Source organism: Sphaeramia orbicularis, chromosome 16, assembly GCF_902148855.1.
Source record: "Sphaeramia orbicularis chromosome 16, fSphaOr1.1, whole genome shotgun sequence".
Taxonomy (NCBI): Eukaryota; Metazoa; Chordata; class Actinopteri; order Kurtiformes; family Apogonidae; genus Sphaeramia; species Sphaeramia orbicularis.
The window spans coordinates 48,264,419-48,281,380 of NC_043972.1; the positions used below are offsets into that span (position 1 = coordinate 48,264,419).

Below are 16,962 nucleotides of genomic sequence, written 5' to 3' on the forward strand. Positions count from 1 at the left end.
CAGTCTGTGGTGGTCCTGGGTCAGGTGGGAGACTAAAAAGCCTTTTTGAACAGGAGGGTTTTGAGGTGTTTCTTAAAGCTCTCTACAGAGTCCATGGACCGTAGGTGTAGAGGCAGGTCATTCCATAGACGTGGTGCCACAGCTTTAAAAGACCTGTCACCGCGTGTGCTAAAACAGGTCCGTGGAACCATCAGCAGGTGCTGTCCTGAAGACCTCAAGCTACGAGTCGAGCTGTAGGGCTGGATCAGGGAAGCAATGTATGCAGGGGCCTGGCCATGTAGAGCCCGGAAAGTTAGCACAAGAATTTTGAAATGAAGACGATATAGAACAGGGAGCCAGTGGAGAGATTTAAGGATGGGAGTGATGTGGGTTCTCCTGTTTGTGCGGGTCAGGAGCCTGGCAGCAGAGTTCTGGACAAACTGTAGACGGGCCAGCTCCTTCTTGTTTAAGCATGTAAACAGGCTGTTGCAGTAGTCTAAGCGAGAAGATACGAAAGCGTGACCGATCATCTCGAGCTCATTTGTGGACACCATAGATCTGAGTTTGGAGATGTTGCGTAGGTGGAAGAAACAGTTTTTGACTAGGTGTTTGGAGTAGAATTCTAAGGACATGTCCTGGTCAAAGATGACACCCAGATTCCTCAGTTTTGTCTTTACCGAGGAACTCAGGTCTCCAAGGTGATGTTTGATCCCTGGGATTGCACTATCCGGGGCAATGATGAGGGTCTCAGTTTTGCTGGAGTTCAGCTGGAGGCTGTTATCATTTAGCCACTGCTTCAGCTCTGACAAGCAGTTGATTAAGGAACTCAGTTTGTGGGGCTCAGAGGAGTTAAAGGAGCAGTATATCTGGATGTCATCCGCGAATAGATGATAGGAGACATCACTGTACTGTCGGATAATGTGGCCAAGTGGGAGGACATAGAGTAAGAATAGGACTGGTCCCAGGACAGAGCCTTGGGGCACACCACACAGTAGATCCGCTGAGTCAGATTGGAAGTTGTTTATTGACACAATGAAGCTTCTGCCGGTCAGGTAAGAGGAGAACCAGTCTAGCACATGACCTGACATCCCTACCAGGTCCCTCAGTCTCTCAATCATTATGGTATGGTCCACTGTGTCAAAGGCCGAGGAGAGATCTAGCAGGACCAAGACCGTGGATTTCCCGGAGTCAGCCGCCATCAGGATGTCACTAGACACTTTTAATAGTGCGGTTTCTGTTGAGTAGCGTTGTCTAAACCCAGACTGAAAAGTGTCATAGATCTGGTGTGTCTCCAGAAAAGCTGTAAGTTGTTTAGACACTGCTTTCTCAAGGATTTTGGCCAATAGGGGGAGCTTTGAAATGGGCCTGTAGCTTTTGAAGTCTGTGGGGTCCAGTGTGGTTTTCTTTAGTTTAGGTTCTATGATGGCCTGTTTGAAGGAGCTGGGAAACAAACCAGTTGTGAGCGACAGGTTAAAAAACTTTGTGACCCATGGTCCAATAGTGTCAAAGACACCGACAAGGAATCTTTTAAGGATCTTGCCTCCTTAATCATTTTATTTAATGAGGTTATGAGATCTTTAAGATGTAACCTGTGTACTTCCAACTGGGTTGATTTCCAAAGACGCTCAGTTTTGCGACAAGTTCTCCTTAGGTTTAAGATGTTTTCATTTATCCAGGGACAAGACCACTTACGAGTGACATTAGTTTTCACGGGAGCCACCTGGTCAAGAATAGAGCTGCAGTGTGTGGCAAAGCACTGGATAAACTCATCAACATCGGGACACTCATTAAGAAGACTAGGGTTAAACAGGGCACGGAAATCCTGGGCTGTGGACTTTGTAATGATCCTCCTCTTGGCCCTTCTAGGTGCAGGCTTGGGCTCAAGAGGCACACATAAGTCAAAAAACACACCACAATGATCACTCAAGTGGACATCCTCAACACACACATTTGTGACGTGTAAGCCCAATGAGAAAACCAGATCCAGGGTATGTCCTTTCTTGTGGGTGGGGCCAGATACATGTTGTTTGAGGTTAAAAGTGTCAGTCATGGCTAAAAGGAGTTAGGAGTTCCTAAATTGTTAAATAAAAAGTTTTTCACTCATTTTTTGCAGGAAGGTTTTCTTCTAGTTATTTTCACTTGCTTCAAAGGTTTTCATACCCTTTAAAATTAACCAGAGAACACCAAAATTGACCTGAAGCTTTAAAAATTTTCTGGGGGAGGACCCCCAAACCCCCACCAATACCACTCATGACATTTTTTCTATCCATGTTACTAATCTTCTACACCTTGTTACAACCCGAAGGGTGAAACATATTTACAAAGGACACCGGGAGTCAAGGAGTATAATTAGAAAAACTTTTGTTTATTTGCAGTTAGATTTTTTTTTGTTCTTCTGCTATCCTCTTCGTTTGTACCAAACAAGGTTCCAATGAAGCAGAATCTAATAACCCCTTTTAACCCCCGTGCCCAAAGTAACAAAAGAAACGACCAGAGTGGACCGGCAAACTAAACATAAGGACGGTGCGCTGGACAGTCCAACCCTGTACAGGGCCGTAGAAGCTGCCAGCGCACCGCTACCCTATCAAACAAAGCAAACTTCAAAAATAAGCCCTAACGAAAGAAAAAACGAAAACAGGACGTCCGGATCCACCTGGTCAAACAAAAGGATAAGCTAACAAATAGCTAACAAAAAACCCCGCTGGCATGGAGCAACCTGCGTGGAGCAACCTGCGTGGAGCAACCTGCGTGGACCAATGGAGCGGATGCGCGCCTCAACGTGCGCGCTCCGGACGCCGGCATCGCTGGAGGAGGTGGAGAGAACAGGAGGCGAGAGAGAACGAGAGCCCAGCACTGGTCCAATTTATAATCTCAGCCGGCGGGAAAACCAATTGGCCATCTATTAAAGAAACATACTAAATACATAATATTTTGCCCAAAGTGTCAAGTAAGAATTATAACAAAAAAAACCACAAAAGACAAAGGGGGAAAAATAGAAGTGCGTCAGAACATAACACCCCCACCCAGAGTCACTGAAAAAGTGTGATGATACAACCTACCAAAAAAAAAGAAGGGGAAAGATCCCACCCCTCAAACTTTTCAGTGCAACCCCTTTGTTCGTTTGCTACTTACTTTTACAGGCGTGACAGTGCGTCAGCAATAACGTTGTCCTTACCACGGATGTGTTTAACACTGATGTTAAACGGCTGGAGCCGAAGAGACCAATGCATCAGCCAGCGATTTTTATTTCGCATGCGGTCTAAAAAAACTAAAGGGTTATGGTCTGTATAAACGAGGACAGGCATACTGGAGCCGCCAACATACACTTCAAAATGCTCCAGGGACATAGCCAAAGCTAACGTTTCTTTTTCAATGGTAGAATACCACTTTTGATGTTTGTCAAGCTTTCTGGAAAAGTAAGACACTGGATGCTCTACCCCGTCCGCATCTTCTTGCAGGAGAACGGCGCCCACGCCCGCGTCACATGCATCAACAGCCAATTTAAACGGTCTAGTAAAGCAAGGGGCCGCGAGTACAGGAGCATTCACCAGCAGAGACTTAGTGTGGTCAAATGCAGACTGACAGGCATCAGTCCAACAAAAATCAACTTTAGGGCTTAAGAGGTCAGTCAACGGGGCCGCCACAGACGAAAAGTTTTTACAAAAGCCCCTGTAGTAACCCACCATTGCTAAATACCGGCGAAGCTCAGTACGATTGGTGGGAGCAGGGACAGCAAGGATGGCCTCGACTTTAGCTTCCACTGGGCGCACCTGACCTCCCCCCACCCTTTTACCAAGATATGTTACAGTGGCTTGGCCAAATTCACATTTTGAAAGGTTCACTGTCAACCCAGCCTCTCTCAGACGCTTGAAGACTATGTCCAAATGTTCTAAATGCTCTACCCAAGACGAGGAACAAATAACCAAATCGTCAAGATAGGCTTCACAAAAAGACAAACCACTTAACACCACATGCATAAGCCTCTGAAAAGTGGCTGGCGCATTGCACATGCCAAAAGCCATGACCTTATATTGAAGGAAGTCATCAGGTGTAACAAACGCGGATATTTCTTTGGCGCGCTCTGTCAGAGGGACCTGCCAATATCCTTTAAGTAAGTCTAACTTAGTGACATATTTAGCTGCGCCCACATGATCCACACAGTCCTCCATCCTTGGCAGTGGATAACAATCAGGCTTAGTTACCCCATTGACTCTCCTGAAATCTGTGCAAAATCGGTCCTCACCATTGGCTTTTATCGTCAACAGGCATGGTGAACTCCACGCACTGCAACTTCTCTCAGCTATGTCATGCTGTAACATGTAGTCTACCTGAAGTTTTAAACGACGTCTTTTGTCAGGATTAACACGATATGGATGTTGTTTAATTGGTCTCGAGTCACCTACGTCAATATCGTGATTGACACATGCGTCTGAGACGGGACATCAGCAAACAGCGACTTATAAGACTGGATCATCTTAACAATGTCTGCCTGCTCAGACTCAGAAAGATGAGCAAGCAACACAGGCAAGTTCTGCAGCGCCACCGAGTTGGAAAACTTTCCCTGAGTCAAAGCCACCGACACGCTGTCATCGTCAGGTGGTGCTGAAGTGGACAGCGCCCGCATCTCAATGTCAAAGCTGTTACCTGACGGAGAGCGTTCAGCACCACAACTATTGGACAGCTCCTGGACAAACACTTCAGACTCAGGCCCCTCGGCGTTAACTGAACAGGATTCCCCCACATTACCGGTGCACAGGACAGGAGATGACCCCTCCCGCTCAAAGTAAGGTTTAAGCATATTAATGTGACAAAGACGCGTTGCACGGCGTCGGCCTGGGGTGAAAATCACATAGTCCCTATCACCCACTTTGTTTTTCACCACATAAGGGCCACTATAACGCGCCTGCAAGCAGGACCCAGGGATCGGTAACAGGACCAAAACTTTGTCACCAGGCTCAAACTCCCTGCTTTTAGCCTGTCTGTCAAACCACCCTTTCATGTTTGCTTGTGCATTCTCAAGATTTTCTTTAGCAAGCTCACACGCGCGACGCAATCTGGAACGAAACGAACTAACAAAATCCAGAACATTTTGTGTCGTCTCTCCATTTAACCAGTGGTCTTTAATGAGTTTCAAAGGCCCGCGCACAGTGTGCGCAAAAACGAGGTCACATGGACTAAAGCCTAATGACTCTTGGGTCACTTCTCTAACAGCAAACATCAACATAGGAACACCATCATCCCAATCCTTAGCACACTCAAAGCAGTAGGTACGCAACATAGACTTAAGTGTCTGGTGAAAGCGTTCGAGTGCACCCTGGCTCTCGGGATGATACGCGCTGGAAAACACATGTTTGATGTTTAGCTGCTTTAACACTTCGGTAAAACAACGAGACATAAAATTACTACCCTGGTCCGTTTGGATCACTTTTGGCATACCAAACAACGAAAAAAACTTCGTCAGCGCTTTTACTATGGCTGGAGTAGTAATTTTGCGCAGGGGAAACACCTCTGGAAAACGGGTTGACGCACACATAATTGACAGGAGGAATTTATTACCAGACTTTGTACGAGGAAGAGGACCCACACAATCTACCAAAACCCGCTCAAACGGCTCACCAACAACGGGGATGGGATGCAATGGAGCCGGCGGTATGGTCTGATTGGGTTTTCCCACCATTTGGCACACATGACATGATTGTATGTGACGTGACACATCTCTCTTTAAACCCGGCCAGAAGAAATGGCGCAGAATGCGGTCATATGTCTTCCGAACCCCCAAATGACCGGAAAAAGGACTGTCATGTGCCAGAGACAATACCTGTGATCGGTATGGCCCCGGAATGACAATCTGCGTTACATTACACCACTCGTCCTCAGTAGACACATGTTTAGGCAGCCATTTACGCAGTAGAACACCATCACTCAAAAAATAACCAGTAGACATAGACTTTATAGCTTCAACACTCACCAGTTTTTCAAATAATGAGGACAAAGTAACATCATTCTTTTGTTCATTAATTAAGTCCTGTCGTGACATTGTGAGATGTTCAGCGTTGGGCACGTCCTTAGACGAAACTTTTACATCATTACCCAAAACACCACCAGTAATGTAAGCACCAGACAAAAACGTGTCACTTAAATCAATATCATCATTGTCCTGCCGTTTTTCACGCTTAGCAGCGGCGCGCGTTACAGCGCAGGATGTAAAAACGTCAGGGAATTCCTGTGCAAGTTTATCAGGGCCATCACTCACAACAGGGACAGGTGTCACCTCAGGTGTAACTAACACTCTGCCTCCTGCCAAATCATTCCCCATTATCATAGAAATTCCCGGTATGGGAAACCCAGGACGCACACCTACAACAGCGTCACCGGACCACAGGCCGGACTGAACCACAATCCTGTGCAGGGGAACCCCGATAACACTCATATTAAAACCCCGTACAGGTACATCCGAACCAACTGCAGTGCACTCACTTAATGGTAAAACCCCCTGGAGAATGAAGGATTGAGAAGCTGCTGTATCCCGTAAAATCTTAACCGGAACTTTCTCATCCATACCAGACATTGACACAAACCCGTCCATAACAAACGGTCTGAAGTCAGCATACTCACAGGGTTTTTCACTAAAATGAGATTCGCAACCCTGGCTCAATGATTTAATCAGAGCGACAGGCTTGCTGTTCTTTTTCTTAAGCACTGGACAACCGGAAACAATGTGCCCCTTTTTCTTACAGTAGTGGCATGTCACATTGTCATAAGATTTGGATTCAACTGTGTCAGTTTTAACTTCACTTGTTGAGATTGTGGTAGGTTCAGCAGGTGTAGACAGATTTTTCACAGAATCTCTGCCATTATTGTTAGACCGATCAAATCTGTTGAAACGCTCAGAACCCGATTTATGCGTTAAAACATACTCATCAACAAGCACGGCCGCTTTACTCACGTCATAAACTTTCTTCTCATTCAAATACGTGACAACTTTTTCCGGGAGACAGTTTTTAAACTCCTCCAATAATATAAGCTGCCGAAGCTTATTAAAATCTCCTACGCCCTGTGACGAGCACCACCTATCAAACAAAATGCCCTTTTCTCGAACGAATTCAACATACGTCTGATTATAATCTTTCCTCAATCTCCGAAACTTTTGGCGATAAGCCTCTGGCACCAATTCATAGGTCCGTAAAATAGCGGCTTTAACCTTATCAAAATCCAGACTATCGTCTGCTGACAATGAAGCATAAGCTTCCTGAGCCTTGCCCACCAGCGTACACTGTAACAACAATGCCCACACGTCCCTTGGCCATTTAAGTGAAGTGGCGACCCTTTCAAACAAGACAAAATATTTGTCCACATCTTTTTCGTTGAAAGGGGGAACTAAACGAATATTCCTGCTCACATCAAATTCAGCCTGTCGTGGAACAATACCACGGTCCACCTCATGAAGGCGAATTTGAGTCTGCTGGTCCAACCTTTTCTGTTCCAGAATACTCGAATATTCCAACTCCTTTTCCCTCAAAGAAAGCCGTTTTAATTCTAATTCGAGTTCCTTTAAACGAATTGTCTCCTCTGCATTAAGCGATGAGGGGGAACGTGGAGGACTTTTAGGCATTACGCCAGTAGGGAACACTCCACGTTGAATTAAAGCGTCTAACAGCTCTGCCTTAATAACTGCCTTTTTTGCTTGTTTTGAGACAGATACCTTGAAATGCTCAGCAACAGCTATAAGGTTTCCCTTTGAACAGGCATTAAATGCCTCCAAAGTGGGTGCTTCTACAAACTCATCTAGGTTGAAAGACATGATTACCCTAGAATCTATGCAGCCCGAAAACAATAGGCTAACACACAAATAAGCAATACCCACACCACAGCTGGACCTCTTAAGTGCTCACAGTCACGCCAAAACAGAAGCCCCAACTCGAAACACATGCAGTCCAAAACGTACCAAATACACAAATTAAGTCACGAAAAAAACTAAGTGACACAACCCAAAGTTATCAAAGACACAAAAGATAACTTATCAAAAGAGTTACAAAATAACTCAAACCTAGGGTTCTAATTAGACTGAGCCCCCATAAATCTGTTACAACCCGAAGGGTGAAACATATTTACAAAGGACACCGGGAGTCAAGGAGTATAATTAGAAAAACTTTTGTTTATTTGCAGTTAGATTTTTTTTTGTTCTTCTGCTATCCTCTTCGTTTGTACCAAACAAGGTTCCAATGAAGCAGAATCTAATAACCCCTTTTAACCCCCGTGCCCAAAGTAACAAAAGAAACGACCAGAGTGGACCGGCAAACTAAACATAAGGACGGTGCGCTGGACAGTCCAACCCTGTACAGGGCCGTAGAAGCTGCCAGCGCACCGCTACCCTATCAAACAAAGCAAACTTCAAAAATAAGCCCTAACGAAAGAAAAAACGAAAACAGGACGTCCGGATCCACCTGGTCAAACAAAAGGATAAGCTAACAAATAGCTAACAAAAAACCCCGCTGGCATGGAGCAACCTGCGTGGAGCAACCTGCGTGGACCAATGGAGCGGATGCGCGCCTCAACGTGCGCGCTCCGGACGCCGGCATCGCTGGAGGAGGTGGAGAGAACAGGAGGCGAGAGAGAACGAGAGCCCAGCACTGGTCCAATTTATAATCTCAGCCGGCGGGAAAACCAATTGGCCATCTATTAAAGAAACATACTAAATACATAATATTTTGCCCAAAGTGTCAAGTAAGAATTATAACAAAAAAAACCACAAAAGACAAAGGGGGAAAAATAGAAGTGCGTCAGAACATAACACACCTGTACACTCTCCTATTCAGTGTGTTTTACAGTATTGCCAAATTTGACTATATAAACTTGTACGCTATAGTAGTATTGTATTTCATCATTTTTAATAGTGGGCAATGATTTTCACCAGAAGAAAATTTTCAGTCATATGAAAATTTTTGTTTTAATCCCTGAGTTACAAAAACCAAGCATTTGATTTTTGAAGCAAAGAACCCTGCGTTTAAAACCCATTATCAGAAAGTGATATACTGTGTGACAACTATAAAATAAATACATTTTTAATGCAGCTAATCTGATGTTTTCTCATATTTTAACATACTCTAATACTAGTTGCAAAAAACCCCCCAAAAAACAACCAACCAACTTTTTAAGAAAACTGTTAATTACAATCCAATAACAATTAGCATCTGATTTACAGTCAAACACGTTACTGCACCACAGGTTTATCAAGAACACAAAGTTACAGTAATGGTCTGAATGTCAGTGTATGGGATGATGCATTTAAGCGTCCACTGTGTTGGCTGAAATGGAACTAAAACAACAAAATCCATGAATATACAAGAGAACAGCTGTAGAATAACTGTCCACTGTGGTGATCACTGTGCATGAAAGGGTTAAATCTGGACGTAATAAGTAGCATTGATGCTGTGAGTGGTGACGGACGGCTCTCATTACTTACATATGCAGTCGTGGAGAAAAATTATTAGATCACCCTTGTGTTCTTCAATTTCTTGTTCATTTTAATTCCTAGTACAACTAAAGGTACATTTGTTTGGACAAGTATAATGATAACAACAAAAATAGCTCATAACAGTTCATTTCAGAGCTGATATCTGTCCATTTTCCATGTTTTCTTAATAATAACCAAAATCACTTCAGTTCTTCCATCAATATCTATGGCATTGTACTGACAAAATAGTGCTTTTAGGCATTCCATGTTTTCTTTTCTGTCTGTTTTAGTCACATGATACACACAGGAGTTAGTACTTGATTGCATAACCGTTGTTTTTAATGACTTTTGATGGTCTAATAATTTTTTTCTGCGACTGTATACATTACTTACATATATGCATTACTCATTATATACACACGTACACATTATTCATGACTTCTACATTACCACATACACACCATTTTAGCATTTGCACTTGTTGAGAACTTGACAAACCTCCCATGTACCGCTGCTAACTCTAACTTTAACCCAAACATCAGATTGGATAGAGGCTGTTCATGGGAGGGGCTTAACAAAGGGTCAATAAAGCAATGTGTATTATAATAAAATCTACTTGTTTTTTATTCTAAAAAGTGTTCATGTCCAACATTTTCAGTAGTGTTTTCTAAATTCCAGCACATGAGATCTCCATCTGTGTCCTGTTTGGATGTTGACACGTCCACCTCCACTAATGACTCCACCCCCGCCACGCTGACTCCGTCCACTCCCACCAAATCCCACCGCCGTTCAGCCTCCTGCGGCAACAACCCCCTTAATAACAGCCAGACTTCAGGGCCAGACATGAGGATCATCAGGATCCGGATGGACCTGCAGGATGGAAATCTGTACCGAAGCATCCTGGTACTGATCCGATCCGCCAGACTCCAACACCGGCAGCTGTTGGATCATTCAGACTGTTTCTAAAATTATGTGCAACACGCTGCACTTACAGTGTCCTCTGTTATCTGGAACCATCCCATAATGATAGTCATCAGAGATGTTTCCTGAGGTTACAGTGCACCCAGGATATCATTAGTGCGTGTCGAACTGTCCTGGCATCATTGTTATTCTCTTGTTTCCCTTCAGGTTACGAGCAATGATAAGACCCCCGCTGTGATCAGCTCTGCCTTAGAAAAGCACAATCAGGACCCCAAACAGGCGTCCAGATATGAGCTCATTCAACTGCTGCCTGAGGGAAAAGGTACACACCAGCTTCCACTGCAGCAAAAAACTGCAAAAGTCTCAGTCACTCATGGATTTTACATTTGGGAACCTAATGAATGTTTGGAAACACATTCATCAAAGGCAAATGTTTAGTCCCAATGTGGCCGTTATTCCACTGAACCTTCTTATTTACCCTTGTTACTATTTGGCACTTCATTTAAATGTTAATTAAAGGACAGAATTTTCAGCTACACATTTCACATACATTATTTTATAGCTGATAAGATCCTGTTACATTATTATAAGATGCTATTATGTTGTGCTGATAAAACTTCAGAACGCAGCAAAAAAAAAAAAAAAGTTTATCAGAATATAATAAAGGATTTATTTACCTTAATGGCTCTGACTATTAAGTCATAGGCTTTATTAGCCTTAATAAGGCTTAATTCTTTGTTAAAACCAGCAACTGCCAAGAGAATATTTAAGTCTTAATTTTTATATAATAAAGGATTTATTATTATTGTTGTCACTTTGAAGCAGTCGATGCAGGAAGCACAGTTTACTGTTTATAAGTGTATAATAAGGGTTTTATGAGCTTTACTAGGGCGCTGCTCTTCCGTCAGAACCAGTAACTGCAAAATAAACACTTTTAATTAACACTTTATTACCCATAACCATGTTGCTCTATATTTGGCAGCTGTAGAATGCGTAATTAACTATTAATAACTTATTAACTTTAGACGTTGTTCTAGCTTTAGACTTGGGAGCAGTACAAAGCATAGTTAAGTGCTAATAAGTGCATAGTTAATTGTTAACAAGCACATAATAAAGGTGTCATTGACCTTAATAAGGCATTGCTCTTACTCCATATGTTGATCTGAATCTTTAGATACTTAAGCTGCACAAATTTGAACACCTGCATAATTAACTGTTAGTAAATGCATTATAAAGTGTGAAGTTTAATAAGGGCATCATGGGTAAGGTAGTTAAGCTAAATAATTTAAATAATATCGTACAAGGACATATCTAAAGTAATATTTGTTACCAGTACCTAAGTACATAACATTATCAAACTAATTCTTTGAGATGAAGTCATGTTATTTGCTTTTGCTTCTGTCATCTGTATTGAACTGTGTTTTTGTGTTTGTCCTCTTATTACAGAGCTGCTCATCCCTGCAACAGGAAATGTCTTCTATGCCATGACATCATCCAGTGTTGACTTCCTGTTGAGAAGGAAAGGTGGGAACCCTCCAGCCGGATCACAGCCCATCAGCACAGAAACAAGCGCTACCTTTCCTCGAATTAAGGCCAAGGGAAGGAGACTGGTCCGGACTCTATTTTAACAACAGCACAGGATGATCTCTGAGTAACGGCAGATGTGGCCTTTTCTCTGCAAAACACAAATCTGCACTTGCCTTTTCCTGCGTCCCCCCCCCACACACCAAAAAGCAAGTAGGATGCTGTTTGCTGCTGACGAACAGCGTCACTTTTCCTCTTTCCTAAACAGTATGCATTACTAATTTACACCCAGAGGAAAAGGGATGCAAGCCTTTAACTGAGCGATTTTGGTGCTGGCTCTCGAGTCCCAGATCACAATGCATTTTTCATCATTCCAACTCGCTGAATAATAACTGTTTTAATTGTTCAAAATATCTTCGGTGCAGTGAGAGACATTTTCACATGTAAAAAGGATAATTAATTGGTCAGAACATGCTTTTGTGATCACCACATGCTGTTCAGGAGTGTGTAGCGCTGTGACCAAAACACTGCTGCTATTGTTGGGTGGATGAATGATGACATCTGAATCTGTGTTTTTTGTTTTGTTTTGGGTTTTTTTTGCAAAATGAAGACGGATGAATAGTAAAACAAAGAGTGCAAATTGTAGCAAAACACTGGAGACAAATGACACATATATATGTTTTGTATATATTTATATATTTTTATGTCCATGAGATGTGGAGATGTGTTTACGCTTACACGGAGCTGGAGGTCCATGCATCCAAAGTGTAAAACAACTAGTTCATCAAGAAGACAAAAAGCACATTCAATACAGGCCATCTCCATGAGAACCACCATTCAACTTGGACTCAATCATTTCAGCTACATTTGAAAGCTGCACTAACTCATACTTTTCTTTTCCCATCAGGTCAGATGTGTGTTTGGGATGTGAAGGCGGTGCTTCACTGGGACTCGGTTCTAACCCAGCTCCACGGAGCCTCTTTAGCTCATTGTTCTGGTTTTATGGCACATTTACAGTGTGTGTCGGCACTGTTATCAGCCAGCAGCAGCAGGAAGTTTGACAAACAATTCAACATTTTGGCAGCTAAAGGGCTAGCAGCTACGGTGACCTTAGCACTCTTTATGCAAACCTTAAGGAGAAGTTATTGACAAAAGTCACTGTCAGATTTTACTTGATACACAGTAACGTGGCTGTGTTAGCGATGCCTTTATAAAATATGGCTTATGTGCTGATTTAATACTTTTTATTTTTCAGACATAGGGTTGGGTATCATTTAAGTGTTCTCTGACATCTAGGCTAATGGTACTGGTGCCTGAAAGTACCTGAGCTGATACTGGTCACAGTAATGATTCAGTCTTTAAAATAACTAATACAGGGGTGTCAAACTCATTTTAGTTCAGGGGCCACATTCAGCTAAATTTGATCTGAAGTGGGCCAGACCAATAAAATAATAACATAATAATATATAAATAATGTGAACTCCAAACTTTGCTCTATGTTTCAGAGCAGGGGTGTCAAACTCCTTTTACTTCAGGGGCCACATTCAGTCCAATTTGATCTCAGGTGGGCCAGACCAGTAAAATAATAACAGTGAAAAAAGTAAAGTATACTAAAGTATACTATGATCAGGTTTACATCTACAAAGTTTACTTAAAAATCTGAATAACATGAACAACTTGAAATGTCTTAAGAAAAACAAGTGCAATTTTAACAATATTCTGCCTCAGTTTATCACTTTATCATTTACACATGTGCATTACAATCGTACAGAACATTTAGTAACAGGCAGAATATTGGTAAAATTGCATTTACTTTTCTTTAGACATTTTCGTTTGTTCATATTTGTTCAGATTATTCACATTTTTTATAAAAGTATAGTTCGGTAATGTAAACATTTTCATGTAATTATACTTTTTTAAACCAAAAAAACCAAAAAGTTTGGGGTTATCATTATTTATAGGTTATTATGATAATTTTTTACTGGTTCTGACCCACTTGAAATCTATTTGGACTGTATGTGTCTGTACGTGGAACCAGAATTAAAATGATTTTGACACCATTGATGTTAATATCTTCACTGTAATTTTTGCATTTCACAAATTCATTCATGGGCCAGATTGGACCCTTTGGCGGGCCGGATTTGGCCCCCGGGCCGTATGTTTGACACCCCTGAACTAATAAATAAGATGGATAATAGATCAAATAAATATATAATTCAGTTTCTTGCAGAGGAGCAGAAACAGAAGAGGACACAAGAATTAAGTATAAGGATTTTGATGGAAAAACTGACTCTTTCCCTTTATATTGACTACATCATGGATGTACCAACCAACTGATGGTTAGCTAATGCTAGTTGCTAACAAGGTTTCTGCTTAGAAATGGGGCTTTCTAATGTCAAAGAAACCAGCTGTGAGTACAAAACAGAACACAACATAATAGGATAATGTGTGAAAACAGAAGAAGAGTCTAGTTTATACTGAACCATCACCAGCTGAAACATGCAATAACACCCCACACCCCAGACTGGGAGCACTGGGCTGATGTGTCAGGCACCTGGGGAGTGCATGGGGAGTTAAGTGCCTTGCTCAAGAGCACATCAGCCAACAATTTCTCAACTTGTGACATTCCAGGAAATCAAACTGGCAACCTTCCGGGCCACGGCAGCCTCCTTCAGCAGTTTAAAGTAGAGATGAACCGAACATCAGTATCAGCTAATGTCTGCTCATCTGTCCTGATGGCAGTCACAGATAATTATCTGTCCTGTTGTATTCAGTTTAAATCTGTTCATGAACAGATCATGTGATGGACTGAAAAACTCAAACGATTTTAACAATACAAAAACTTTGACTATATAAATATATATATATATATATATATATATATATATATATATATATATATATATATATATATATATATATATATATATATTTTATTTTATTTTTTTTTTCTTAGCAGTTTAAAGCATTAGTAGAGCATCCCATTTAATTAGTACCAAAATGAGACTACATGCTTTGGCAGATGATGTCTTGGAACCAGTGTGTTATTTTTGGTACCCAACCCTATCCAGACAGAGACTACACATCTGAGACACCAGAAAAATACAACCTGCTGCTGGAAAAAAGTCAAACTGTTTTTGATTTGACACTTAAAATGTCCAGAAGCGGATCAGTGGCGACTAAAACATGGTGAACAGAACAAAGAGTGACTTGAATTCATCAGAAACACAAATAGTTTAAAAGTGAACACTGTTCCGTGTCTGTGAAATGTCCAGTAAGGCAAATGTCTTTTTCTAATCCATCTAATAACAGTTGTGTCTGGTCCTGTTTCAGAGCCGTGTCTCCCTCTAGTGGTCAAAAATGGACTCCTGCAGCTTTAACACCATGTTTGAAGTCTGTAGCCTTGGTTTCATGTGTTCTCATTGTACCAGTATGTTGTCAGCAGTAAGACATGATGCATAAATGTGGTTCTAGGCTTTTTCCACATCTGAAATCTTAACAGAGCATAAGCTAAACATAACTAATGGCAATTTCCAGCAGCTGTTCTCTACTGTTTACATGCAGTACAAAGTCCAAGTTGAAAGCACCTCTTTCATATGAATCTCAAATACGACAACGTCTTGTGACCTCTGGCACGACCTTTGACCCCCTCAGTGCTGGTGAGGCCGTTTCATTGGCTGAGGCATGAGTACAGTACGGCCAGGGAGAGGATTCTGGGTAACAGAAATGACGTGTGCTAGCATTTTGCTATGCTACTGATTATAACAGTGCCTTTGTCTACAGGATGCTCACCTTTCCTTTTCCCATTTAGAATGTATTCAGTATCGATGCATGCGTGGGTGTGTGTTGTATGTGTGGACGAACTGCGGTGTAGTCTCACATCAGAGGTATTTATGCACTACATAAAGGATGTCCTATTTTTGCGGTAATAAAGATACTTTTATATGAGTGTTAATGCTTCTGACTGGTGTTTTATATTCACTAGGTAGTTTTATGTTGAATTCCAGCAGAAATTAAAGGCTGTCTCCAAATGTCAAAGGCTGACAATGACATTTTTATTTTATACGAAGAAAATAAGTAGGTGAGGGAACAAACCAGTGACAAAAACTAAGGATGATTGTTTTAAAACAGAGGTGTCAAACTCATTTTAGTTCAGGGGCCACATTCACCCCAAAATGATCTCAAGTGGGCCGGACCAGTAAAATAATAACAATGAAAAAAGTAAAATTCCATTATGATATTATTTTTTACATCTACAACATTTTCTTAAAAATCTGAATAACATGAACAACTTGAAATGTCTTAAGAAAAACAAGTGCGATTTTAACAATATTCTGCCTCAGTTCATCAGTTTGTCATTTACACGTGTGTATTACAAATTACATTATTATTACAAATACACAAAACATTTAGTAACAGGCAGAATATTGGTAAAATTGCATTTACTTCTCTTAAGACTTTTCAGGTTGTTCATATTTGTTCAGGTTATTCACATTTTTTTGTAAAGGATTAATGCACACATTTTCATATCGTTTTACTTTTTTACACTAAAAGATAAAATCTGCTGTTGTCATTATTTATAGGATTTTATAATGCTATTTTACTGGTTTGACCCAATTGAGATCTAATTGGTCTGTATGTGGAACCTGAATGAACCCTTTCATGCATGAATTACGAGGACCTAGTCAAGATTTTTTTTCTGGAGTGTTTTTATACCTCCTTAGGCATAAAAAAAAAATAGTGATCGAGTTTTTTTTTTTCATGGAGTTACAAAAATGTCCATGCATTTAATTTTTTAAGTAAAGAAATATGTATTTAAAACCCAATATCAGAAAGTAAAATGAAAACAATGAAATAAAAACATTTTTAAGGCTGCTAATTTGATGTTTTCTCACATTTTAACATACTCTAATGCTAGTTATTACCTCATATAATATGCAAAAAATAACTCTTTTTGTCTAAGAAATAACAACTGATTTACACTTAAACATGTTACTGCAGATCAGGTTTATCAAGAACAGCACAGTTATAGTAATGGTATGAATTGCAGTGTATTATGGGATGTTGCCTAAGTGTCCACTGTG

At 41.1% G+C, this 16,962-nt stretch overlaps 1 protein-coding gene across 3 annotated transcripts in view; it reads left to right on the forward strand.

Moving 5' to 3' along the window:
- The window catches only part of rgl2 (ral guanine nucleotide dissociation stimulator-like 2), a 63,489-nt gene extending 50,377 nt beyond the window's left edge, over positions 1-13,112 (forward strand). For 2 of the 3 annotated variants that reach the window (XM_030158233.1, XM_030158234.1), the window contains 3 exons: positions 10,112-10,336; positions 10,562-10,676; positions 11,801-13,112. In XM_030158233.1, the coding sequence (XP_030014093.1) occupies positions 10,112-10,336; positions 10,562-10,676; positions 11,801-11,982 (522 nt within the window). In that variant the 3' untranslated portion in view covers positions 11,983-13,112. Of the gene's footprint in view, positions 1-10,091; positions 10,337-10,561; positions 10,677-11,800 lie in introns of those variants that run through there. The other variant, XM_030158235.1, reaches the window with a different exon arrangement.
- The last annotated feature ends 3,850 nt before the right edge of the window (positions 13,113-16,962 follow it).